We start from the raw sequence: 27133 nt of genomic DNA, 5'->3' as shown, positions 1-27133 counted from the left end.
TGTAAGTGATACGTCGGCGCACTGTGTCGATACTGGTGGATCTTCCGTGTGTTCTCACTGTCTGATGTGCTGTCTCAGATACCTGTGTGAAGGGATTCTGCACGTGCTTTCGCACAACATGGCGGTCTTGTCGCCTTGTGGTAACCATTGGTCTACCAGTTCGGGGGTGATTATCAATAGTGTTGGTGGCCCGAAAGCGTTGCTGAAGCCTGTAGATGGTCCGAACACTGACCTGGAAGTGATTGGCAACGGCTTGTGCAGTGTGGCCAGCGTCGAGTCTTCCAAGCGTCTGGTTCCGCTGAGCTGTCGTGAGATGCTGCTGACCTTGTAGAGTTAAAATGTTGGTATTCTATATTTTAGTGTGCAGTTAAGTTTTTCATATAGCCAAGTATATTTAAAATATAGCCTTTGAATGCCGTTTAAGTGGAAAAATTAAGTATTTTTACATATCTTTAAGAAAACCTTTGACTACGGACCCAGATATGTTTGTATTAATACCATATGGGTGAAAATTGGTACACTTTTTAGCTAGGCTGACCCCCACCCTCCGGTCTAATATAATATCTAAGGGTTACTCCATCTCATCAAAAACAAAACGGAATCCGAGTCTTCACTCCATGTCTCATCATCAGATATGTCTTACAGGTATTGATTAGGTGGTACAGACTTGGTAATATAGCTTAGTTTTGGGCCGTGGCATTTTGGGCGAGTTTGTCAAGGGTAGCCCACCTCGGGCTCCTGGTGTATATGAAGTTTGTTCTGAAGGGCCTGTATTACGTATATTATTTTAACACAGAAACTGTGGCAAAACGGAGTTACCGGTATCGACATTTGAGCCCGAAGGGAATACAGGTTATCACAGCTCAGCTATTCTAGATGATAATTCCGATTGTATGGCTTTGACACATTTTATGAAAGTATACGTACGTTTAGGTTTGCGATAATAGTCATATCGCAAGAAACAAATGAATGTCAGATTCTTTTAATGGTTACAGGTGTCATTACAATGATATTTATAGTCAATACTCGATTATTTGATTATAGAACACTTGCTGGGCTGTGATAACAGTTAGTGCATTATATATGAATTAACACGACAACTTTTTACATTGATTCGTTGTATACAACATTACTAAATTTATACGATGAAACAGATACAAAATTCAATGACTGATTAATCCTGTTAAGTATCCACACTCGGAGAAATTAATCAGAATATTAAATAATAAATACAGGTATTAACCACTACACTTATCATTTTCCGCAATCTCACATTGTGATCCGGTGGGATGAATTAATCCGATAATGAATAAGCGATTTTCCGTACAACCAGGGGTCATAATCTATGAAGTTACGGTCCGATATGCGTGAATATCTACATGAACCGAGATCTTAGGGATATAATCATATTTTTAGTTACATCAAAATCAGATAAAAATTGTGACCTCTAGAGTCTTGGTATTACATACTTTTACACTATTTGTGTACAAGGAACGGCCATTTTGTCCAACAGTTTCGATCTGATTTTCACGAAATTCGAACTGAATCATCATTATGGTGTAACGATGATATATTTGAACTTTCTTTTAAATCGGATAAAAATTGTGACCTCTAGAGGGACCACAAGCTAAACACGCGACTTTTCATACAATCAGGGGCAATAATACAGTTAGATAAGTTCTGATATGCGCGAATAGCGAAAGGAACCGAGATCTGTGGGACATAAACATAATCTGATTTTCACGGAATTCGAACTTAGCCGTCATCAGGGTGTAATGGTGATACTTTTAAACATTTTTTAAAATCAGATAAAAATTATGACCTCTAAAGGGTCCACAGCTAAAAATATGATTTTCCTACAACCAGGGGCCATAATCCAGGAAGTTATGTTCCGGCATATCGAAAGGGACAAAGATCTTTGGAATATAAACATATATTTTAAGTTTCAATAAAATTGAAAGCCAGTGTGAGCCCTGGATTATGGCCGGGTATTGTACAAAAATCCATGTTCTTTATCAATCTCTTGCAAAATGTGGGCGTATCTTGCCTGACAGCCGCTGATATTTCAACATTTCGCTTGTGCGTAGGGGTGTTTAGCAGTGGGAAAAATCCGGAGGATCCGGGGTATAACCAGGATGCTAGACAAACAACCTTACTCCTTTCAAAACCACATCACCTGACTCAGTGACAGACCGTTAGATAAACCATTCAGCCACCCAACGTCCCCCCTGAGTGAAAGATATTTCCAATGAGTTTGAATAGAAAATGCACAATTACTTATTTTTCAACTCAATTTAGTTTCTATCATTTGCAAGCCTAAAGAAAACTTTCCAGAAAATAATAAAAGAAAACTTTTAAAATATTATTTCGTAAAGAAATTGTCGCAGATACTAGGTTCCATTTGAATATATATTTAAGAAATGTTACATGTACTGTATATAAGATTATCATTCTCTTTTAGACATAGCGACATTGCTCTTGTGTATTGGCATGACTTTATAATTGAAGACGATGTCTGGTACAATGTGACCGTTGATGGTCATGATCCTCTCAGTTGGCAGTGGCAAAGATTAAAGTATCTAATTAAAGTCTTGTCTGTGACATTGCCGGTTACCTTATTTGGAGTAAAGGCAAAATTAATTTTACACAAAGTCTATGATTATTTCGTCGAGAAAATCAAAATATGGCCAGATCTAGTAACGTCTTCAAGGGCGTTTGATCTGAAATAAATTTTAACGTTGGTCATAGACCAATCTGATATTGCTCTTGGTGTTGATTGTTTTGTCAGATCATTCAGTTTGAAATGAACTACTCAGATAATATATATCACTAGGGAATACAGGATTAAATTGCTTGGGGTCAGGCAACCTTCGCCAAATCACTATTGACTGCTTATTGATATAGGTATAGGCTAAAACCCCCAATTATTTCCTCGATTAAACAGCCACCAACACGATCATTTTCATATACAATTACATCAGGTCGATAAGAGTGTCAGCCTGTTAGCGGAATTTAGTTCAGAAAATAATTATAAAGGAAATAGTCTGTTAAGTATGTTGGGGGGGGGGGGCGAAAGGTTAACGCGTGCGAGTTGCATCATAAGTTCTGTCATTGAGTCAAGTGGCGTGGTTTCGATTCCCCGCTTGTACGTGACAAGGAGTGGGGTCGCCTGTCCAACCTCGTGGGTTTCCTCCCGCTGCTAAATACCCCTACGCGCATGTAGGTATGTAAAATTCTCAAATGAAGGGTGACGTCACGTGTTTTAAAAGGCGTAAAACTAGCCTGTCCTGTGAACGAACCCTGTCACTGCTTAAATAGCCGATGGTTCGGACATTGATTCAAAAGCTGAACAAAAATTAATATGGGTCCAAAAGCCACCAGCCTAGCGATTTCTAACATATACATATGTTCAAGCACACCAATCCTAGCTTGATTTTTCTCTTTCAAAAACCTTTATAATTAAGATTTCGATGACAGGTACAGAACAGGCCATTTGGTAAGGCCAGAGTACGATCTGCCTCCGTACTGAATTTTTTTTGCCACCCTAGTGAAGCTAAAATCTTCAAAGTGCGGGGCCATGATTGGTAGGTCAGGGTCGGTGTAGTGAGATTTCTCTCGCAAAATAGCCGAGAATGAAATGAAATGAAATGGAGTTTACCCTCCTACTGTTTTGCTGCGAGTGGGTTAATGAAGACGGTAATTCGCCATAGGGTGTGCTATGAGGGAAATTTTGCCCGGGCAGCGGCACTATGGCCTACACTTATATCGAATTCCAACTGCCAAGGGATCTTTTACGTGCACACCAATGTATACACAGGACCTCGGTTTTCCGTCCCATCCGAACGACTAGACAGCTGTCCTTGTCAGGCCCTCCGTCCTACACCACTGACAGTGGGAAACCACGCCGGAAAATCCCGATGAACTAGCTGAGAATGGTCATTTAGTTGGTCAAAATTTCAAAATTCTCGCGGGGGAGGACACCCGGACCCCGCCCCCTCCTTACCATCTATCTTGCCCCCGCAGTTGCAAAACCTTAAAAAATGGTCTAGTACAGAAACTACACAGGAAATGGGTGCACCAACACAAAATGTCCACAACGATGCAGTGTGTTTCATAAAGACGGGGAGGGGGGAGGGCGGAGGGGGAGGAAGCTGCACAATAAATCAGTGGGTGTTATATTAAAAATAAGTACCGGTAGCGATGTCATTTAGGAAGGAGAAACGCAAAAATTTAAACTTTAAAGTGATAAATGGTCGGGATACTCTTGTTTTCTTGGCCAACTCCGCGTAAAACATTGTGGGTTAACGTCAGTGACTGAAAATATCTGTCTGTCCAGGACATTCAATTCACTTACTAATTAAATCTATAAGATGTTTAGGAGATAATACCACTTCCTGTTTAGAATTTAATATGACACCCTCCTAAATTCGAAATAAGAGGAGTTTATCCGCATTGTACCACAAAATAATTAGCAATATTTCTAGAACTCTTTTTCAGTGATTTAACACATAGAAATGTATTTAGTTCTATGTTTAACACAGACGTTAACCGGTCATTTGCACGTTTTTTCAAAAAATTTCCGCCTGGAAATACAAGGTCCACGTTATTATTGAATTCGATGCTGAAATAACAGTATATACACCACATTTGTGATGAGTCAAATATAGAAAACTAACAGAACTGCAACTTTAGTCCGGTGGCACAAGGGTTGAGGGTTGAAGGGGGGGGGGGGTAGAGATGGCCACTCGAGAATAGAATTTATGAGACCAAGTTTTTGAAGAGCAGTTTTCTGCGTTCTGTGTAGATTTCTATTCTGGGTGGTGATCAAATATGGGTGGGTGAGGCTATAATGTCTGAGATTAGGTGAAAATGTGATAATATTGATGATCATTTTATAGCACTTTACATCTCTAAATAAGTATATAGGACACTCTTGGATATCTGTTTTGTTTTGTGTGGGCTGTTCTTCATACATGTGGCTTCATTAACTAACCTAGCTCCCAATTATCAATGACCAATCACATCACACATTAATAGTGTACGTAGGTACACAAACACTCTTAAATTGTGTAGGTCTTTACGTACATTGCTCCATATAAATATTGTAATATGAAACCTATTTTTTCGACATTGGAATGCCTAAAACTTCTTGAAAGTCCGCCATATTCCGTATCCGCGTGAATTCCGCCAAGTATCATGGTAGCCTACCAAACCCTGCGCGCAAAATTGAATACTTTACCGTTGAGGCGTAGAATTCAGATTCTAAAATATCCGTAATTTAAATTTAATATCAAAACACGACTTGGCGTCTGTAAATATACATGTACCGCGTGCGGAGGACAGGTAATGCCCCCCCCCCCCCCCCCCGCGTGAATTTATTTCTTATATCCTGTCTATATTTCAATATTTAGGCTATAGAGTATATTAATATAGGCTATAAAATATTTGACTTTGTGAAATTTTCTAGTAACTGTACGACAGAGAGAAATGGAAACACTGCAAATGGTGGCTTTTCGCAGTATTTCTGAGCTTAATGTACGTGACGTGGACGTGAGTAGCCTATTGTGGTCATAAGTCAATTTACTGAACATGAAGTAAAAATTTTACTTGTTACCTGTCGACGACATGTTGACGGGCGAACATTTCGAGCTTGGGGAGGAGTGGGGCTGACGGCTGTAGGCAGGCGGTCCGATAACTAAAAATGGCAGGAAATGTGATAATCTATCTATACTAATATTTGTGACTGTCGTTTGTGTGTGTGTCTGTCTGTTCGGGGTTGGCGGCTACACTAGGTCTGCCCCGAGTCTGAAATTTGGGGTATAGGGGTAGCTCGTTTGTGTGTGTGTCTGTCTGTTCGGGGTTGGCGGCTACACTAGGTCTGCCCCGAGTCTGAAATTTGGGGTATATGGGTAGCTCGGACCGGGGAGTAACATAGGCCAGGTGGCGTTAGTCTACCACTTCCGGTTTCGGAGTTATGACCCCCGAGCGAAGGGGGCTTGGCGGCTACACTAGTCTGAAATTTGGGATATAGGGGTAGCTCCGACCGGGGAGTAACATAGGCCAGGTGGCGTTAGTCTACCACTTCCGGTTTCGGAGTTATGACCCCCGAGCGAAGCCGGGTATCCTGCTAGTGTTGTTATAAATGATGGTCATCTTATAGATTAATAGCCTAAAACATTAATTCATACTATACTGTAGGCTACATATAACCCGGACTATGTAGGGTACATCTCTAAAGATTATTGTATATTTTTACCCATCACACGTGTTACTTTTATCTCAGTCGTATATTCCACCCATGGGGGTGTATATATTGACGTCGTGGGCCATCACTGGAGACCGACCGCCATGTTTCAACCGAGAAAGAATGACGGAAGTGCCCGGATGAACAAAGGGAAATAGACTGACGGGGGCGGACAAGCCCACATATATTCCAGAAGCAATGGCCCGAGAAATCCCTCTCTGGCCATTGCTGGATTGGCTTCTGATACTTGAGCTATTAAGGCAGCGTGTCTATTCTTCACGATCAATCAAATCTATCCCAAGTACAGCAACAAGACAGTCTGTCGTTTAATCTGGGGTCTTCCCTAATACTTTGGACAGGGATTTAAGGTATTAAAAACGGTGAAAGTATTGTTCGTCTCCAAACAGTATTGTTTACATTGTATCCATTTTATCGTTTGTCACCCAATTAGTTTTTCTGCAATATTCTACTATACACTGGTTAATTGGGCGTAATAAAACCGTGAGTCATGACGTAACGTTATGTAAACATATTTGGTCCAATGTGGAGCTCTGTTTAAAGCGTAATCATGTTTTAACGCAGTTAGCTATTGGTTGTTAATCGGACTATTGACCAGTCATAATTTGGAACAAAAATTTGCTTCCATTACAGCAGTGTTAAGTAGGATTAGGTCTAATCAAACGAAACGAGTATGACAAGCCCATTAAAAAGCAGTTCTAATTCAACAATGTCAACCAAAAAAAATAATGATTGAAAGGTCTTACCTTACTGTCCTAAAAACAAAATTGTTTTGGTCAACTGGTATATTTTGGGGGCTTTATTATTAAGAATAAGTCTATCATAATCATCATAATGACAACCGTGGACATGGTATTGGTATGGTGTATATTAGTGTAGAACTGACGACGTTTCATCTCTCTCACTTAATTAGAACTAAAGTTATCGTGTCCCAAAGCCTCAACCAATCAAATTGATTATCTCCGCTTTCTCAATTAGAAAGAGAGTTATTGTGTCCCCAAAAGTGTGACGGATGGACGGACGGACGGACAGACAGACGGGCGAACCCATTTTAATAGTCCCCTGCTTTCTTCGAAAGCCGGGAGACAAAAAAAAAGCATAAAGTGATATTGCAAGAAACTTTCACTTGAATACATCTTTTTGTTACACTCGGTTTTCAATGAACAATAACCGATAACAAAGCAACTACTGGCCAGTTAGTGCATATCTGTGACTAAAAACTCCACTCCAATAAGCAGACTTACTCCCCGCGATATTTTTCGTACAATGCCAGATGTGTATGTTTATACAATATACGCAATTTCCATAATCCTTAAATATACATTAAAATAGAAGTTCGCTAAACACGCGGACACTGTAATTATTACACAATAAAAGTATCAGTACTAATAAATTAAGTGAATGGACTCGCCCGGTTTCGACATCTTTTCAGCGTGTTTATTAAATTATTTAACACTATTATCATGATTATACTATATCACTATTTTACACTTATCAGACTCTGTACTGTATACTTTTGAAATGATAATCCACTCCCTTTTCGCTTTAAATAAGCATTACAAAGTGTAAAATGTTTACGTGTCCAGATAGTAAGTTAAAATTGTCCTTACAATGTATCTTGGTATGACAAAATCACTCACAATGTTATATCAAAGATTTTCAAAGTCGCTCAGATCACTGCATTCTGAATTGTCCTCGCACTCATTGTCAATAAACAGTTCCTGCACATCTTCAGGCATCATTGTCTCCATCCACCTGTCTGAACCGTGATAAATTTTAAACGGATTTCTTCGATTACTTTGGTTATTATAAACTTACCTGTGTGTTTGAAATTACCTCCGGTTATATAAAATCAATTGTACAACTATATATCCTGCAGCGAATAAAAAAGTTCTCTCTTGTAAATTTGAACTCCTCACAAACTTTTACACCGAGAAATACAAAATTGGAAGCTAATTACGTAACTTATCGGGGTAGTTTATTTCGTATAAGGGGTCAAACTCAAATCAAGGCTTGTCTATCGTAAAGGTGTTTGGCTCTTTTACGACAATTCAAATTTTGTGTATGAATAAACTATTGCTCTCAGACCCAGTAATGAGTTTGGGCGTTTACAAACATAAATACGCCCGTAATCCGGTATTTTCTTTCCGTCTTGTATTCATTATTTGAGGAGAGTTCGGTGGGATTATTTCTATTGAACTACATTTTTTTTACTGGCCTTGAATCTCACCCTTGAATATTTTTAATATTTCCTGATGAACTTAAGCAGTCCTGTCAATTAACCTCAGCAATCTGCTGTAGCCGAGATAAATGCCGATGTATTTTACATTTTGCCCGGGCAGCGGCACTACGGCCTACTCTTATATCGAATTCCAACTGCCAGAGGATCTTTTACGTGCATTCCAATATATACACGGGACCTCGGTTTTTCGTCTCATCCGAAGGACAAGACAGCTGTCCTTGTCAGGCCCTCCGTCCTGCATCACTGACATGGAGGAACCACGCCGGAAAATCTGGATGAACTTTCTCGGCCAATGCAGGGATCGAACACCCAACCTCCAGGCTAGCGAGCCAGCGTCTTACCCACTTAGCCACGTGATCCCCTGTTTTAAATACATTTTTATAAAGACGATAAACGATGTTTAGACATCCCGAACTGTTCTTATCAAGAATGTTTCGATTTCAATATCTGTCGAATGAACAAAAAAATAATTTAATCAGGACAGTCGGAAAGTGAATTAAATATGGAAAGTATTGAGAAGCGGTGGCATTTTTTCATAGTTTTTGTGGTAATCATAAAACTTTAAAAATGGACTAATAACCACAGAGCATTGGGATTAGACCCCGCGTTATGAAATATGATCAATTAATATTATGAAATAAAATGTGTTTATTTATAAATGTCAGCCACAAAGTTGCCTATAATTGACAGGGAAGTAATAATTTTTAAAAATATATATATAATATACAGGGGTGAAATTATGGGGTGAACAGCAATATTATATTTACGAGTATTCGTATAATCGGTGATGTATTCATTGTGAATAAAATTTAGTAGACTGACAATAAATTGTTTCCAAATTAATGTCATTGTCTTCAGTTGCCATTTTTGTTGCCCAAGCTCAAACGATCGAAAAGGTCGTGCGCTGTTTTGATTACAACACACGTGATTGTCAAAATTTGTCAACCTTTACCCCCTTCAACGTATTACGTAAGGGTTATCTCTTCATGTGAAATGTGTAAAGTTGTGATGAACACTGTCGAAAATATAAGCAAAAACATTGACTTTTCAAGAGAGATTTTTTTTTTTTTTCGTTGTAATTGTGCAATGGATTTTATTCAACCGGAGGTGATTTCAAACACATAGGCAAGTTTTTAATAACAATTATTCAGTAGTTTGTTCACAATCGAAGAAATCTGTTTATAATTTACCACGGTTCAGACAGTAGGCTCAATTTCTTCATTCAAACCATTGTCACAAGAATCTGTGCCTTCATAATAGTTGATGCCTGCTGAACGCCATTCTCGAGCTATGAAATGCGCTCAGAGTTTATGAAGCTGCAATGTTTGACGACATTGACGACAGGGTGGTAGCAATGCTATATCCATTACTATTTGCTCCCTCGTTAACTTTCGGTCGATATATATATATCTATGTAATATTTCATATTTTAAATGTTTATATGCATAAAAGATTCTTTTTATTTTAAATTAGATATACTGTGTTATTGTTTTTATTTATGCATATAAAATCTTGTGATACGATATAGCCCGGTTGGAGCTGACGTGCCATAAAACCATATTTCATTCATTCATTGTACGTTTCGTGCAAAAGAATACTCTTGTCACTGCCAGTACCTGCCTGACTCGTTACAACAATATTGTGGCCCGTTTTAATAATTTCAAAAGCCTGGCTTTGCTCTGGAGTTAATACCTAGGGACATTTTTTTTCATTTTCACCTGACAAACACACATGGGTTTGTTTTGATGCACTCTAGACTACCCAGTCCCTAAGCAAATCTCGTATAATGGATGTTAATAAAGGAAATGACTGGATGATCTAGACTTACTAATAAAAACAAAAGGGAATTCCTTTGACCCCATTTCGTGTTATTTCCGGTCTCTCGAAGTTGCTTGTCGCCAAGTGATAGCGCTTCAAGTTTGATTTGTAATTAATAACACTGTAAAATGACCAATTTAATTACATCGGAAGCTGAATAATGATCAAATAAGGCCTCGTTGGCAATAAAAACGACGGGAAGTGTTAGAACTAGTGAGTATTGTGAGATGGTAGCAGACGAAATGTCTTGAAGACGTGAAAACAAAGATGCGGCTGAAATACCTTTTATATACTATAATATAATATATAGTCAAGTAGTAAGAAGTTTTATTTTAATCCCTTCAAGAGCCCGTGGATTCTTCAAGGCCGTCGGATGGGAGAACGGTCTAAAGCTGCGGATATGTTGGAAGTTGTTGAAGACCAAGCCCGGGTTTGTTAAAACATTCTGTCTTCTCGGAGCTTGTTGACAATGAGTGCGAGGACTATTCAGAATGCATTGATCTGAGCGACTTTGAAAATTAATGATAACATTGTGAGTGATTTGTTGTAAGGACAATTCGGTATAAGGCGACGATTTAGATGACATTTGACTGGCCGCTAACAGCCACCATAGCTTTATTATGGAAGGCATGACATCTCTACAACATGGTTGTAGCCAATCTGTTTCACAGAGAATTACGAGTCTCGTATAATATCTCTGTCATAGATGACTGCCTTAACACGTGCTGTCACAGCACGCGGTGTGAATCATTGGCTGAATGGCGCGTGCATTGTTTACATAAGACATAACTGCTTCGGAGAGAATACTGCATTTTAGTCAATTTAATACCCATTTACACTAAATCGGAAATAATTTTTACCTACAAATACGTCAAACGCCTTTATTTTATTTTCCAATATATACAAAAAATGTTTTAGAATTTAATTTGTCGCAGGAAAAAAGTTAATATTTCTAGCTCATTAAGCCGCATCAATGTCATCCTTATCAGTGATTGTCGCGGCCAAGCAAATATTCACTGCGGATCAGTGTGGGTTGTAGCGAGTAAGAACTCGTCCCCGGAAACATGCACATATTCCATACGTAGACTAGTACGCATGCGTATAAATTACAGTTATAAAACTACGGAAGATAATTGTTGACATACCAGTAATAATTTGTAAAGACATCACATATTTTCCCTTCTTTTGAAGAAAATAGAAATTAACATTACAGCGACTAGCTTGCCACATAAATATAATTAAAATAGTAATTAAATTTCAGTTTATAACAGTTATACAACTCAATACTTAGAAAGTTAAACACTTATTAATGTACATCAAATAACAACACTGAAGGATTTACAATGAAATACATGTACTATCTCAACTAGTTTGAATGTTTGAACGAATGAACAAATCATTAGACGGTTATAAATGTCCATCTACAACACTGTAATATTGTGTTGTTGTTTTTTTGGGTTTTTTTTTTTTTTTTTTTGGTTTTTTTAAGTCATAACATATTAAATAATGAATAAATCATTGGAAGTATACTACACTATTTTACTGTGTATAATCTTGAAGATATATAGATTTAGTTCTACTTCGTTTAGAAAATTTTAAACTCTCATTCCTATTAGAATACATACTTGTTTGAGAGTTTGTAGAATGTGAATTAGGAATGCAAATCGTAGGGTTGGCTTGTAAATTATCACTAATTCACCTTTTCAGCTCTACACAAAACTAAGTCATTGGAATGCCATTTTTTACCATCATCCAAAGTTAAAACATTAACTTGAATATTAATAACCTTTTAAGGATCTGAATAATGAGAGCTCAGTTTATGCCCATGTCGAATATTTTTCAACTTAATTCTCACAAAATCATTAACGTTAAATGTATGACTTACAACTCTATGTTTGTTATCTTTCATCATGTTTTGTTTCTTTGACACATAATCATTATAAACATCATTAGAACAATGAAGATTACTGAACGGTTGTAGCATACTAAGTTTTGTCCGCATTTCTCTCCCTGTCATAAGAAAAAAGGCGTCTGATTTGTCGTCGCATGTTTTGTACAGCAAATTGTTCTCAGAACAGTACGTAAGGACGTAATCCAAATAAATTTAGACTGAAGATTTGCTTGCAAAAGAGATTTAACGGTGCGAATATGCGCTATGCCTAGACTATCTAAATACTCAGTAAATTCTTTACTTATAAACTGAGGGCCATTATCGCTGGTTATTGATTTAACAATTCCCCATGTACTGAAAATAATTTCAAGAAAATTATTAACAGACTGAGAAGTAATATTATCAGTCATACAACATTCTGACCATTTACTATAATAGTCAATAATATTAATCAGAAATTTAGACCCTTAGGTGCAGATTCAAATGGTGTTGAATGTCAATAGCAATATCATTCTATGGATATTTAGAAATTTTATGTGGAATGTTTTGCAGATTTGTGACTATTGGCACAACTGTCAAAAATGTTTACAAAATTTTCAGTGTCCGACAATCCCACAATGACCTTCATGGGATCTGTTTATGATATCTTATATTAACGATTTTGGAATTACAGTTCGGTTTCCAAAACCTAACAGTTGTCTCGAAACACAAATAGTTCCTCACCAATATGGAAATATGGTAACACATCATCACTAAGACATTATGGCCATGAATTAGTACTCAAAAATTCAACAACTTGATTTAAAACATCATCTTTACGCGTTTCCTCAGTAAGAGCATTATGGGTTATTCCCACAGAATTCACAGTGAGAGATTCACACAAATATGATTCATCTATCGAAATGGCACACACAAATTCATTGTCGTGTTGTGATTCACTAGTATTCTGTTAACGTAAAGGCGATAGCTCGTCCGCTATAACGTCGGTTGACCCTTTCTTGTATATCACCTGGAAATCAAACTCTAAAAGTGTTGCGGCAATGCTAGCTGGTTCGTGTCCTGACGTATCTTTAGTCGATTGTAGAAGTGTTACTAAAAAAATATGATCTGTAACCAATTTAAAATGTTTACCTCACAGGTATCTGTCCCATTTCTTAACAGCCCACAGAAAATGCGACTGGTCGGATTTCGCCATTATCTTGAATAAGAAAGTTCAGCACCCAAGGCATAATCACTGGCATCGCATGTTACATAAGTTGGCAAATCAGTTCGATAGAAAGCTAGAACTGGAGGTGAAGTTGAACTAGTTTTCAAAGTACCCAACGCCTTGTCTTGAATTTGAGTCCATCCCATGATTGATTAGCACGAACGAGTTTACGAATTGGCTCTGTATACACCGGCGAGATTGGGAATAACATGGGAATAATGATTAAATAATCCTAGGGCACTCTGGATTTCTTTAACATTTGTTGGAGGTAGAATATCTCGGAGAGCGTCAATGTTTTATGTAAGCATGTTAACTCCTTTGGACGAAATATTAAATCCTAACCAGTTCACTTCTTGAACTCTGAAGAAACACTTATTTGGACTGAGAGTTGGGCCATTTTTATGAAGACGTGCAATCACCGATCTAAGTCTTTGATCATGGACTTCTTCCGTGTTGACAACTATCAGAAAATCATCTAACAGATAAAATACTCCGCGACAACCTGAAAGAATCATGCTCGTCATGTTTTGGAATCTTTCCGGGAATGTCCGTTAATCTAAAAGGACCCGTTTAAAATCGATACAACCCAAAAGATGTTGTAAACGTTGTAAGTTCCTGTGTAGTGGGACTCGGAGGTAATTGATGGTATGCGTTATTCACATCCAGCTTCAGTGTTCGGCAGTGAGTATTGATTGGGAAAAATGTTTTTATTAACAGCACAGAGTTCTACATAAAGTCTAATCTTGTTATTGTTTCGGAGTGATATCACTACAGGTGAAACCCAATTTGAGTGATCGACTTTCTTGATAATCTTCTTGTTGAGTAAATCGTCAATTTCATCTTTCATTTCTTGTTCGAGAGCGAAAGCAAATGGTCTGGCTTTTTGAGCGACTGGGGAGGCGTTCTCGATGAGAACTGAGTGGTGCTGGAATTTTGTTGCTCGACCAATGCCAGTAAAAACTTCAGGAAATTCAGTTTTCAACTTACTAAAAGGGTCAATTTTGTTGACTTGAACCTATGTAGAATGACTAACAGCAGTAACAGGTTTAACACAAATTGTCATATTCAGGTTACCAATCAAATCATTTCCAATTAAATCATCACCAGAAGTTACTATAATAGGTAGAATCTTCCTTTAATTTCAGTTTTGTTGTAAGACTTCAGAGGTTTATCAGCTGTGTATAGTTGACGATCACTGAAGTTGTTCATATACGTGTGCTTAGAAATAATGGATATCGGAGATCCAGTTTCTACAGAAAAATCTAACTCAGTATTGTCAAAAGACAATTCAGTCTTTGAGATTTTGCGCAATTTTTTACAGTCAAAACTGTTAATTCGGTTGCAATATCACTACCATCTTCTGTATCGACCTGATTTACTCGATTTTTGTTCCTGGCGTTACACATCTTTGCGAAATGACCTACTTTCTGACATTGAGCTCGGTGACGGTTACTTCCGCATCGGAAACATTGATCTTGATTATTAATAACAGGTTGTTGTCTACGTTGATCAGATCTATAACTCTGTGGTCGTTGATCTCGTCTGTAACTCTGCGTTGCTTGACGCCGAAAACTTGATCTTACACGACCATTAAATCTATACTGTTCAAAGAAAGAAACGCATATTGACATTTCGTCGTCGATATACCCTCGCCCTGTTACAACAGGAACCGCGACTCGTCGCTGAACCAAACTGTTCTCCAGCGTTGCTGTGGCCATACCCTGTGTGTCTGATCCAATTGAAGTCGGATTTGACGGTGTCGGCGTATTTCAAATCAACAGCTCTAACGGGACGTCTGGCTTGTAATACGGTTTCACGTAGGCGTCTAGGGACTGTCGAGTCTGAGATCCTATGCCGTCCAGGAGTTGCTGCTGCATTAGAGGTCGCTGTTGTAAACCGTTTCCGCAAATAACGTAACCGGATGTGACGATCCAGGGCAGGCGTGACCATTTTTGTTTGGCCTGAACTTGGGCGGTGACGTGTTGAACTTCGCTGTCGGTACCTATCCCAAAGGCGAGATATGGTACCCTGGGAAACATTCAGCAACCTGGCTACATCTGTTTGGTATTCACCTGCTTGTAACCGACCGATAACGTTGTTGCGTTGGTCTTCGTTCGGATATGGCAATAATTGGCTCGTTGAGTGTTTACATGTGCGACAGATTTTGAAACCCAGAACCTCTGGATTTTAAAGGCTTAAGATTTGGGTTTCATGCGAAAAGCTTGCGAAGTTGTTAAACTCGTGTGTCTTGGTGCAATCAAGCGAAAACAAATTTCGGCAAAAAGTATGACCATTCACCATTAGTGACCGTACATTTAAATCCAATGATTTTCTTTTATCCTTACATAATGACATTCAAAACAAGTAAAATTTATGGAAACAACGATCCCGTTCAATTAAAAAAAATTGATGAAAAATGGGCTGTGCGTTTCTTTTTTTTTAAAGAGTTTATTTGGTCGATTCTTATAGCCACCCCTTCGTATTCTTTGTACGCGTATTCTTTGTACGGACTGCGTCTCACGATATGCGCAACAATAATTTTGACTATCACTACCTGCCAATGTTTTCATATCTTTCTAAGCAAGTTCAATTCTTCTTGCTATTATGATAGCATTGGCCTTTATGTGATTGAGATTTCTCTGTATAATTGGTATTTTAATTTGGTATTTCTTATTAAAAATGTTACAACTTCACAATATAGCCTATCTGTTTTATTAATCATATTAGGGGTTTCAGGTCACGTGACTTGAGTGTGAAATCTGACGGCCAACGGCTGAAATATAGCCAACTTCAATCTACGATTCTGAATTACTGTTTAATTTAAATGTATTATGAGCAATTGTATTGTAATAGTTTAATATCAATCTCAATATCTGCAAAGATACCGTTTATGTACGGGAGACGATCGCGGGGGAATACCGGCCGGGGATTTTCCATCAACGCGAATTGCGACGGCTCACTGTATTGGTGAATCCGCGCCTTGGTCAATTTGTATTTCTACTTTTTATCGAAATAAACAAACAATAGAAACTCGACACCCTCTCCTGGTAGTAATAATGTAAATATTGGTAGATAATAGTGTAGAAACCGATTTGACCGTAAGAAAATCTTGGGGGGAAATCCTAGTTCCTCTAGGAACTGTCTCTTATCGGACTATGTGCGCCGACAGTTCCTATCGCTTGCTATGTCTGCAATATGAAAATACGGTAAAATACCGCTCTTCTTCCACCTCTGTTCTCGGGCTATTTTGCAACCCTTACCTTCTACTTTTCACCGTGAATGTTTATTTTTCGCAAAAGGGATCATTTCTCGTCATATCTGACACAAATGTATTGTAGTGCATATGAAGACAATTACTGATCTTACTCCTAACATGATGAAATTGTAGGTTGGAGTAATCTCCCTTGGCTAGAATGTTTTGTGGACTCTATTTTTTGCATGTGACAAACACGTTTTGACTTTGTTTTACTGTCTCAGTATGTGCTGTTATTACAACACATTATTAAACTATGATTAGAGCTGCATAGTTTTTCACGGTAAAATTGGTTCTGCAATAAAGTACAGAAGAATTTGTTTTATCGTTAGCCGATTGATTATCGGTGTCCAATAGTGAAAAACCATCGCCTTTCTTACAACTTACAAGACAAGCAACCAGACATGTACCCATAACAAGTAAATATGGACGAACAAGACAATGCAGATCAGGCGATTCGTGGATATGAACTTAGACAAGTACCAAACTCACTGACAAGTCTCAAAGTATATATCACGAAACAGTACAAACATACAAATCTAAATTACTCAAACAAAAGTACAAGATTAATGAAGGCGTCAAGTGGTGTGCACGGGGGTGAAGAGAGCGGGGGCAAAGAGGGAGCAGCAGTAGCATGACAAAAGGGAGCGGCAGAGATTGCAAACAGCCTCAACACTCCTTAAATACTAACATCATATACCTGCAGCAACTGTGACAGAGACTGCCATTCCAGAATTGGACTTCACAGTCACAGTCGACGCTGCTTCAGATCAAGGAATTGACATTCCAGGCGAAGTCCATTGTCTTTTGAGACAGACGGGAGACTAAGAGAGGTGTACGATGATAAAATTACTGCCCATCGTTGAAGTCTTGCAGCAGCTAAGACTGGAACAGCTGTTTTGGGACCAAATATCTTTACTAATGGCTTATGATCTGTGTATAACGAGAAAGGTCGGCCGTACAGATACATACGGAACTTTGTCACTCCAAAAATATTTCCCAAGCCTTCCTTCTCAATTTGTGAGTAGTTGCACTTGGCAAAATTCAAAGTTCTGGAAGTGTAGGCTATAGCTCTTTCTGTGTTATCCTCAAGTTTCTGCATCAATACAGCACCAAGTCCATATTGGGATGCATCACATGCCAAGATTAGTGGTACCGATAGGTTGTAATGAACTAAAACTGGGGCTGATGTGAGATACCTTTTCCACAGTATTGAATGCAGTTATACACTCCTGGGCAGCTTCGGGTGCGCTTGTATGGTCACGACTAAACGGCAGAGTATAGTTCACTACACCCGAACGGAAGCTAGTTCGACCATAGTCGTCAAAATGGACGCCGCTATCTTCAATGAACAGCTACAAAACCTTTTAATTAAGGAAAACGCAAGTTTGCTTAATGAGAACTTTGATATGACCACATCATTCTTTGGAGATAAATTCTCGGAACGTTTGCCAAAGACTGTGCTGAAAACGCTATACCAGAGGTAGAATATGATAACGACGATTTCAAGAAATCTACTCACAGTTGAGTTAGTGACCGAGTTATCCCCAGACAAAAAAAAATGAACAAACCAACAAAATATCCAGAGTTTTTTTTACATAATTTATATTTACAATGTATATCAAACTGACGTATTTATGAATAAAATCGTTTGTTTTTGTTTCTGTTTTTCCAAATAAAGTTCACAAATAGATGAAATATTTGTACTATAATACTGTCACTTTCACAATTTCAGTCTGACACCATTCTTGGTCGAATTGGTTGATAAAACATGATTATCCACCTTATATAATATGGAATCTACTTAAATATGTTATATGAAGTTAAATAACTTTCAGGTTCTGGAGCAACATTGGTAGTATACGTTCTATCTTCAAATAACAATTCCCTCCCAAGATCAATCTCGATCTTACAAAAAATAAAAAGAAAGATACTAGTTCCGCAGTGTTTCAGTCTCTCTTCAGAGAGTTAAGGTCTAAATATGGTGATTATGCTCCAATATATACAGATGGTTCCAAAGATGGTGATCGGGTAGCTTCGGCTACTGTCACGCCATCTGAGACCATTTCTGTTCGTCTTCCTCCTGCTGCTTCCATATTTACAGCTGAACTCCAGGCCATCTTTCAGGCTTTGGAGTTCATTAAATCCTCTTCATCTTTAAAACACATTATATTTACTGATTCTATGTCCTCTTTACGGGCAATAAATAATAAGCAGCTTGTACACCCTTTAGTAGCAGACATTTATCGTCTGCTGCTATCATACGAGTTTAACGGCAAGGACACCGTCCTTTGCTGGCTCCCCAGTCATGTTGATATTAAAGGGAATGATCAAGCAGACTTAGATGCCAAGTCTGCTTTAGATCTTCCCATGTCACAATTTCTTTTACCGTTCACCGATTTTAAATCGTCCATTAATGTTTTTATATATGACCGCTGGCAATGGTCTTGGGATCTTGCAGACACAAACAAACTTCGTCACATTAAGCCTCTCTTAGGAGATTGGCCAAGCTCCTATAGAACCAACAGGAGGGATGAAGTTGTTTTGTGTCGCTCTCGCATTGGTCATACTTTTTAAACTCATATTTTCATTTTAAAGCGAGAGCCTCAACCAGAATGTGAACACTGTCATGTTCCTTTGACAGTTAAGCACATTTTGATGGAGTGCAATATAGCCCGGTTGGAGCTGACGTGCCATAAAATCACATTTCATTTCATTTCATTTCATTTCAAATAACAATTCCAACACAACACATGTTTTGTCGCGAGCCGCCATTTTTAATCTGACTTGACCAGCCTCAACCGACCTCGAAAGGTTGGTTAAGCATGGTCGCGACTATAGTCTAACCATTTCAAGTTCGGGTGTGCATGGTCGAGACCTAGTTGAACTATGGTCGAACATTTGGACGAGCCGAAGGCGGCCCAGGCTCCAAATCCATTCAACAGTTTTACACAACAAGGAATTCAATGGATGAACTAATGTTGATAAATTTGGAAAGAATCTCTGATGGTAGTTCAGCATACCAAGGACGGAACGGAGTTCTGATTGGTTCTGTGGTGTTGGTTCTTTAACAATGGCATCTAGCTTCTCGCTCGTGGGTGAGATTTCCTTTTGTGTCATGATCATACCCAAGTACTCTACAGATAGTTGTAGAAATAAGCATTTCTCAGGTTTGAGTCTCATATTATACTGTTGAAGACGGCTTAATACGTTATCGACATTCTTGATATGAGTTGTGTCATCTGCACCTGCTATAAGAATATCAGCAAACTGTGCTTTGAAAAATCTGTTCCGTCACATTTTGAAAAATAGCTGGCGATGCTGCTATTCCAAAAGGTAGACGTGTATACCGGCACATGCCCTTTGATGTGTTTATGGTGACAAATTATCTGGATCCATCGTCTAACAAACGTTGTTGATATGCATTAGATAAATCTATGCGTGTAAATTTCTTTCCACCAGCTAGAGAGTTATACAAATCCTCAGGGGTTGTTATAGGGTGTTGAGACATGGATTAACTGTAACTTTGTAATCTCCACACAATCTAACAGATTTGTCAGTTTTTGGAACATAAACCAAAGGTGTGGCCTATACACTATGCTGAACCTTCTCAACGATTCCTTCTGCTTCGAGGCGATCTAATTCTTTTTCTATGGAACGGTTTTGGCTTTATGGAACTTTGGTCCACTATAAGGTTGCAGGTACAGTTTGGCATTGATACCAGATATTGTGCCTAAACCTGGTTCAAAAATACCAGAATATTTATCGAGTAATGGCTGAATAAGGTCTGGTTGTTCTGATGTACACACGTAGAAACGGGAGAAACCTTCTTGATTTCATTTAAATCAACCTTCATTTCTCTGGGCCAATTTCTTCCAAACAAAGCCGGACCGTGTGTTTTCACAACAATCAAAGGTAACATCTTGGTTTGTCCTTTGTGTTTACCAGAATTACGAAAGCCCAGAAGGCTCATTCCAAATTCATGTCTTACCAATAAAATAGCACATTGGCAGCCCCCCTCAATTTAAATAAATTGTAATTTTACACAACTAATTAGTGCTAGTTTACCTATCCGATGACTGGGCCGGATAAACACCCGTTCCAAATTACTAGATTCCAAATTCAACTTAATCACGTGACATTACAATCATCATGGCTGCTGCAGAGAAGATAAGTGTTGCCGATGCGGCGGATTTGACCCATGATTTTACACAACTAATTAGTGCTAGTTTACCTATCTGATGCCTGGGCCGGATAAGCACCCGTTCCAAATTACTAGATTCGAAATTCGAAATTACTAGATTCGAAATTCGAAATTATTAGATTTGAAATTCCAAATTACTAGATTCGAAATTCCAAATTATTAGATTCGAAATTCCAAATTACTAGATTCCAAATTCCAAATTACTAGATTCCAAATTCCAAATGCGAAATTCGACATAATCACGTGACATTACAATCATCATGGCTGCTGCAGAGAAGATAAGTGTCGCCGATGCGGCAGATTTGACCTATACATTCAATATCCGTGGAAATTTTACACTGGAGGAACTGAGTAAGTGATCAAGTACTACTACTGATATGCAACCGATCATCAAAATGTTCACATCTGCCGAAGCAAACCTCGGGTCAGATTTGGAATTTAGCATTTGGAATTTGGAATGAGTCTTCTGGGCTTTCGTACCAGAATAGCTGCGTAACTGTACTGATGAATTTTGAAGCTTGATATGACCTAGTTTGTTTAAATAGACCTGGTGTGGCAGTAACGACAAACTGGCTCCTGTATCAACTTTCATGTCAATCATCTGACCTCCAATGTTGAAAGGGGGGTTGGATGGTCGGATGGTTAGCAAGTGCGTGCTGTATCACAAGGCCTGTCATTGAGTCAACTGGCGTGGTTTCGAATCCCCGGTTGTACGTGACAAGGAGTAGGGTCGCCTGTCCAACCTAGTGGGTTTTCTCCGGGTCCTCCGGTTTCCTCACACTGCTAAAGACCCCTACGCGCAAGCGATTTATTGAAATAAAATTAAACCATATACATGTTAGTCCCGAAATGACCTTATTTGTGTCGAGTGGACGTTAAATCCCATTTCCCTCTCTCTCCAATGTTGACAAGGGGGTTGGATGGCCGAATGGTCAGCACGTGCGCGCTGTATCATACGGTCTGTCATTCAGTCAACTGGCGGAGTTTCGATCCCCTGGTTGTACGTGACAAGGAGTAGGGTCGCCTGTCCAACCTCGTGGGTTTTTTCCGGGTCCTCCGGTTTCCTCCCACTGCCAAAGGCCCCTACGCGCAAGTGAGTGATTGAAATAAAATTGAACCATGTGTTAGTCCCGAAATGAACTAGTTTGTGTCGAGTGGACGTTAAACCCCATTTCTCTCTCTCTCTCCAATGTTAACAAGTATGACCATGGTGTCTGGTGAAGTGGTTTCTAAATCAACCTCGTTTCCTTTTCCTGACACTTGGGGTATGGATTTGGGTTGATATCGTTTACGAAATTTCTTCTTAACACCTGAAGTTGAAGCTTGTAAACATGCACGATGAAGATGACCTACTTTACCACATCCATCACACACTGATGTTATGTATTATCACTGTGGTGGACTGTGTGTAGTAGCCATGCAACGAATACAAACTGAAGTGGGGCACCCTGTCTATAATCTATATATATGCAACTTTAGGTTTAGTGTTACCATGATCTTGTGACTTCCATTTGTGATGATGCAGATCTGAAGTTCTGTTTACAGATTTTACTGCTCCTGGGAGAGACTGAAATTCTGCTACATCATTGTCGGCTAGTTCCATGCTACAGGCAATGTCTAGAGATTCTTGATAATTTGCATCTGCTGACAGTATCTTTTGAATAGAAAGTCTATTCAATCCACATACCAGACGATCACGTAGTGAATCTTCCAAAAGATACTGCTTCACTGATTCTCCCTCTTTTTGATTTGCCAATGTGATGTTTGTAGATTTTGAATGGTAAGGCTTTTCATAAATTAGGCAGGAAACTACATAGATGAAAGTCAGAACAGGAAGTGATATTTATTCATCTCTTACAAAAGGACACAGCTCACCAAATATTTCTACGCCGTACGAATGTAGGGCGAAAATTATTTTTAGTCTTTCTCTCCCTTTCCCTTTTTCCCCCTTTTGCATGGCGATTTTTGTTGACTTTTTGGTTTAGAATCGAAGAAAAGGGTTTGAAAATACATTTTCTACCAGGTTTTGGTGAATATTCATGATTTTGAGGCGGAAGGATACAAGAGTTGAGAGGTTGGTTAGGTTGAAATGTAGGGTCCAAAATTGCACGTTTTCTTGTCTCTACTTCCAGCTTGTGTATCTCAAGTTTTCCATGGCGAACCTCAGACGTGCTTTTGGGCAAGAGGTTGCCACATGTTGCTCCATCTGTGGTAGAAAGCGTTCTACCCAACGTAAATTTGGGAAAAAGTTAGAGCCGGTCTAAGAGATGAGAATTAACATTAAAGTTAATGGGCAAATATTTAGTGATCTGTGGCCAAAAGAGTTCTGTCAGGTTGTATGCATATTATGGAATGCAGTGTACTTTTAATGAAAAGAAATGTTAATGTCACTGAGAGATTTATACAGTTCTATAACTAAATATACCGGTACTATAAGATAAGATATAAGATAATTGTAAATAATTTGTAAAGACATCACATTTCTATTTATTTTAACAGAAAGTGCAAATTAATAATGGTCTATAAACACGTCAAAATAAACACGTCATTTGCAAATTTAGCTGTCAATATGGTAAAATCACTATAGGCCTAATTAAAAACCATGTGATGTCAGAAATATAGGCCTACAAGGGTCAAAATGTATAAAGAGATGTCTTTTTCTATTAAAGTAAATGCACTTTACTACAGAAGCCCAACAAGTGCATGTCAAAATCTTAATAATTTCGGAATGTTAAATTTAACCATTTTACAGTCTCCTAAAGACCTGACCAACTGAGTGCCTTATGGTCGCTGCCGAGTCTGTCAAAAGTGGCCTACAGCCAAATAAATATTCCATATGCCTTATTTTTTGAGATTGCAAAAGGAATGTGATTTTAAAAGTAAATAAAATTGTAACATCTTTATCGAGGGGTAATGTACCATCCCACGTCAGTGCCTCTATGTTTTGCCTGCAGCAACATTTATCTGGCCCACTCTTCCCAGAGACCCAGACTTTCTGTTCTGTAGCTAACCCTGCATAGAATGCCATAGAGCACAGAGGAAAAATAATTCAAATGCACATGGTTTGAGACCAATGACATCAGGGTTAGGTGTATGGGTTCAGTCATGAAGTCAATACCATATGACCTTGACACAGCCGGGCAGTGACACATAGTAATTTTACACACTATCAAAATTAAATATATAAAAAGTGATAAGCTCTGTATGTCTGCTCACAACCCGCCATCAATCTTTGTATGAAGATCTTGTTGAACCAAGTTACCTTGTGGTTTTATACTACTCATCAGAACGTATCTTGCTTATGTTTGACACTTTTCGTCAGTGGGCCATGGTTAGTCAGATTGTCCGAGTCAACCATGAATGCGAATAGGCCTACTATGCCAGAATGTTACTAGTTCAATTTGATTGGGATAGGGAAATGGATACACCTGGTATATATATATGTATATATATATATATATATATAAAGTAGTTAGGGTGGGACAATATGGATGTCCATCTTTGTTGGCCTACACATTGTCATTGGATAGAATGTAACAACAGGACCCCTGACAGTTCCAATTTGAAATTTTGTTGTGACGAGATGTTAAACCCGTACAAAGCCAATAAATATATATTGTCACAAGATAATGAACAGCTACGGTTGAAGCAGATGTAATTATAGCACTAATATGATGTTACGTAGACTTTGTCAATGCTCACTGGTATTTTTATGGTTTAATTTTAAAATAGAAATTGTTTGCAATCATTCATGGCCACAGCAATGTTGAAGACCAAACAGCACTTATTCAGTGTTCTTAATTCTTAGTTCTTAATTCACAGTCCTTAATTCTTATTTCTTCATTTGTTTTCATATTTCGAGATTTGTATACTAAAATTAACATTTGTATCTTAAAATCAATGTATGTTTTACAAGTCATGACACCTTTGTATTTCTTCGACATCGTAATGCCTAAAAATTCTTGAAAGTCCGCAAATATTACTGGGACAATTAAATTAATAAAGATACAATTTTAAAATCTGATATGAAATAAATGTCTGATATGACGTAAATGTCTAATTTGTAAGACAAATGTCTGATTTGTAAGACAAATGTCTGATTTGTAAGACAAATGTCTGATTTGTAAGAAAAATGTCTGATTTGTAAGACAAATGTTGATTTTAAGATACAAATGTCAAAATACAACAATAAATAAAGAAGTAAGAAATAAGGTCTATGAATAAAAGAACTATGAATTAAGAACACTGAATAAAGAGCTGTTGATTAAATACAACCTCCAAATTCTACAAATGTTCCTCGCTTGTTTCATGAAGGCTTATTTTCCTGTGGTCTTGATGCGAAAAGACTGAATCTGTAAATGGTGTGGAGAATGTTACTGGGGGTTTTTTTTGCAGAGAGAAAAATATTTTTTATTCAGTTGTTTAAAACGGTTTTTTTTTTTTTCAGATATTGCTATACAAGATTGTGTAAAACTGGATTTTCGAATGGTAACATGATGCTGCCAACAAGACTGTTGGCATTAACTCACTTACTGAAGACAAACTAATTTTTGTAGAATGGCTATCATTACACACAATGGAAGTACAGGTTGGTCACATTCTTTGTAATCACAGATTAGAAAACAGGAATTTCTATTTAAATGGTGCCAAATATGCTTGTGAGGATTGTGACAACTATTGATTCAAGACGACACTGATTATACCAGTTAAGGGTATATTTTATTGTTCTCATATCATACTTGCATGGTTTGGTTGGTTGGAAAATACATGACAGTGCATGATAAATTTACCATCTAGTAATTTAAGATATAATTATGACCAACATAAATCATATGAGTTCTACATAAATCATATGAGTTCTACATATTAAAAACCTATGTTACATTTCCCATTTTGATAAACATATCTTTGCTAACATAAATGTATTTTAGATATATTTTATTTACCTAATTATTTCTCCTGTAAGATACGTGTTGAATTAAACAAACACTGGCATTGTCACTATAAAAACATAGAGTAAAACTCTTTACAATCCAATGTCAACCGGCACCTGAGCTACAGAACCGTCTTGCCGTGATATAGATAGAGTGGTTCAATGGTCAATTATTTGTCCTTATATAAACATATCATATACTGTAATGTTAAAATAATCCCGAAATAGTGTCCGTTTGTTGTTAAAAAAAATGAGTATGAACCACTCTAATATAGAGTTATCTGCCCCCGGGTGGTGAAGACGTGTTTTTAGTGGAGGGAAAAATTTGAATTTTTAAACTTAGTAATCTAAGTACAATACCATGCTGATTTTTATTTTTCATTTCGGCGGTAACGACTCTGCCTTCAATGCATACCATCAATCAAAGGTCAATATGGGAACTTGAGCGTTTAATCAAATGAAACAATGTCTAAAATGATTATAAAATAAACCTGATAATGCTTTCTGTGATGTGGCTGGGTTATTTCAGGTGCCAGTCGTAAGAATAAGAAGACATTATATTTACATACGGCAAATTTGACTTATTCGCTATATATACCCGGGGATATTTAAATTGGGGCCTACCTGTTCGATATTTATAAATGACGACATTGCATTTCGTGCGATAGATTAAGGTCAATATTTTTATTTCATTAAATGCAACTTTATAAGTATCGTGACTATATGGTTCGCAGTATAAACGCCAAGTATAGTCGTAAGAATAGAAGACATGTCTCCAAAAATGATTACGTGTCATATCGGGCGTATGTGCTTCTTTGATATGTTAGATCACGGGACAATTCTGTAATTGCATAAAAGCGGCTATTATAAATTACAAGTTCTGGAATGAGGATCGTTGAATTGTATGCGATATAAATTTAGTGAAAATCTAAAGTGATTTTAGTTTAAATATATCATTTGTGTGGAAATTACCACTGTTCGGTTGGTTGTGCCGTATTATTTATCAATATGGAGATTTCTGTTTTATGGATATTGCTATTGAAGGTAAGATGCACAATTTACGCATCGTGGAACGTTTTTATAAATTTAATAAATGTCAAACGGTGAGTGCGCGTCTTTTTAGTAGTAAAGCAGAAATATAGTTCGGTTATTTTTGCTGGATTTACTCTCTATATTCCCTTGGATATTATATTCAAATTGGGCGCTGACTGGTCGGTATTTATAAATGACATTATATTCGCCTTTCCGTATACGATAGATTAAGGTCCATATTTTTATTTCATTAAATGCAACTTATGGTACGCAATACAAAAGGGTTAAACG

The 27133-nt window shown here is 37.8% G+C and overlaps 1 protein-coding gene across 4 annotated transcripts in view; it reads left to right on the top strand.

The window, feature by feature from the left end:
* Positions 1-27133, top strand: part of LOC126811913 (synaptotagmin-7) — a 113024-nt gene that overhangs the window by 17530 nt on the left and 68361 nt on the right. For all 4 annotated transcript variants that reach the window (XM_050537968.2, XM_050537962.2, XM_050537967.2 and 1 more), the window contains exon 2: positions 25325-25465. In XM_050537968.2, the coding sequence (XP_050393925.1) occupies positions 25435-25465 (31 nt within the window). In that variant the 5' untranslated portion in view covers positions 25325-25434. The remainder of the gene's footprint in view (positions 1-25324; positions 25466-27133) is intronic.

Source organism: Patella vulgata, chromosome 2, assembly GCF_932274485.2.
Source record: "Patella vulgata chromosome 2, xgPatVulg1.2, whole genome shotgun sequence".
Taxonomy (NCBI): Eukaryota; Metazoa; Mollusca; class Gastropoda; family Patellidae; genus Patella; species Patella vulgata.
The sequence above is the reverse complement of the archived record's forward strand: the minus strand, read 5'-3'. Positions and strand labels throughout refer to the sequence as shown.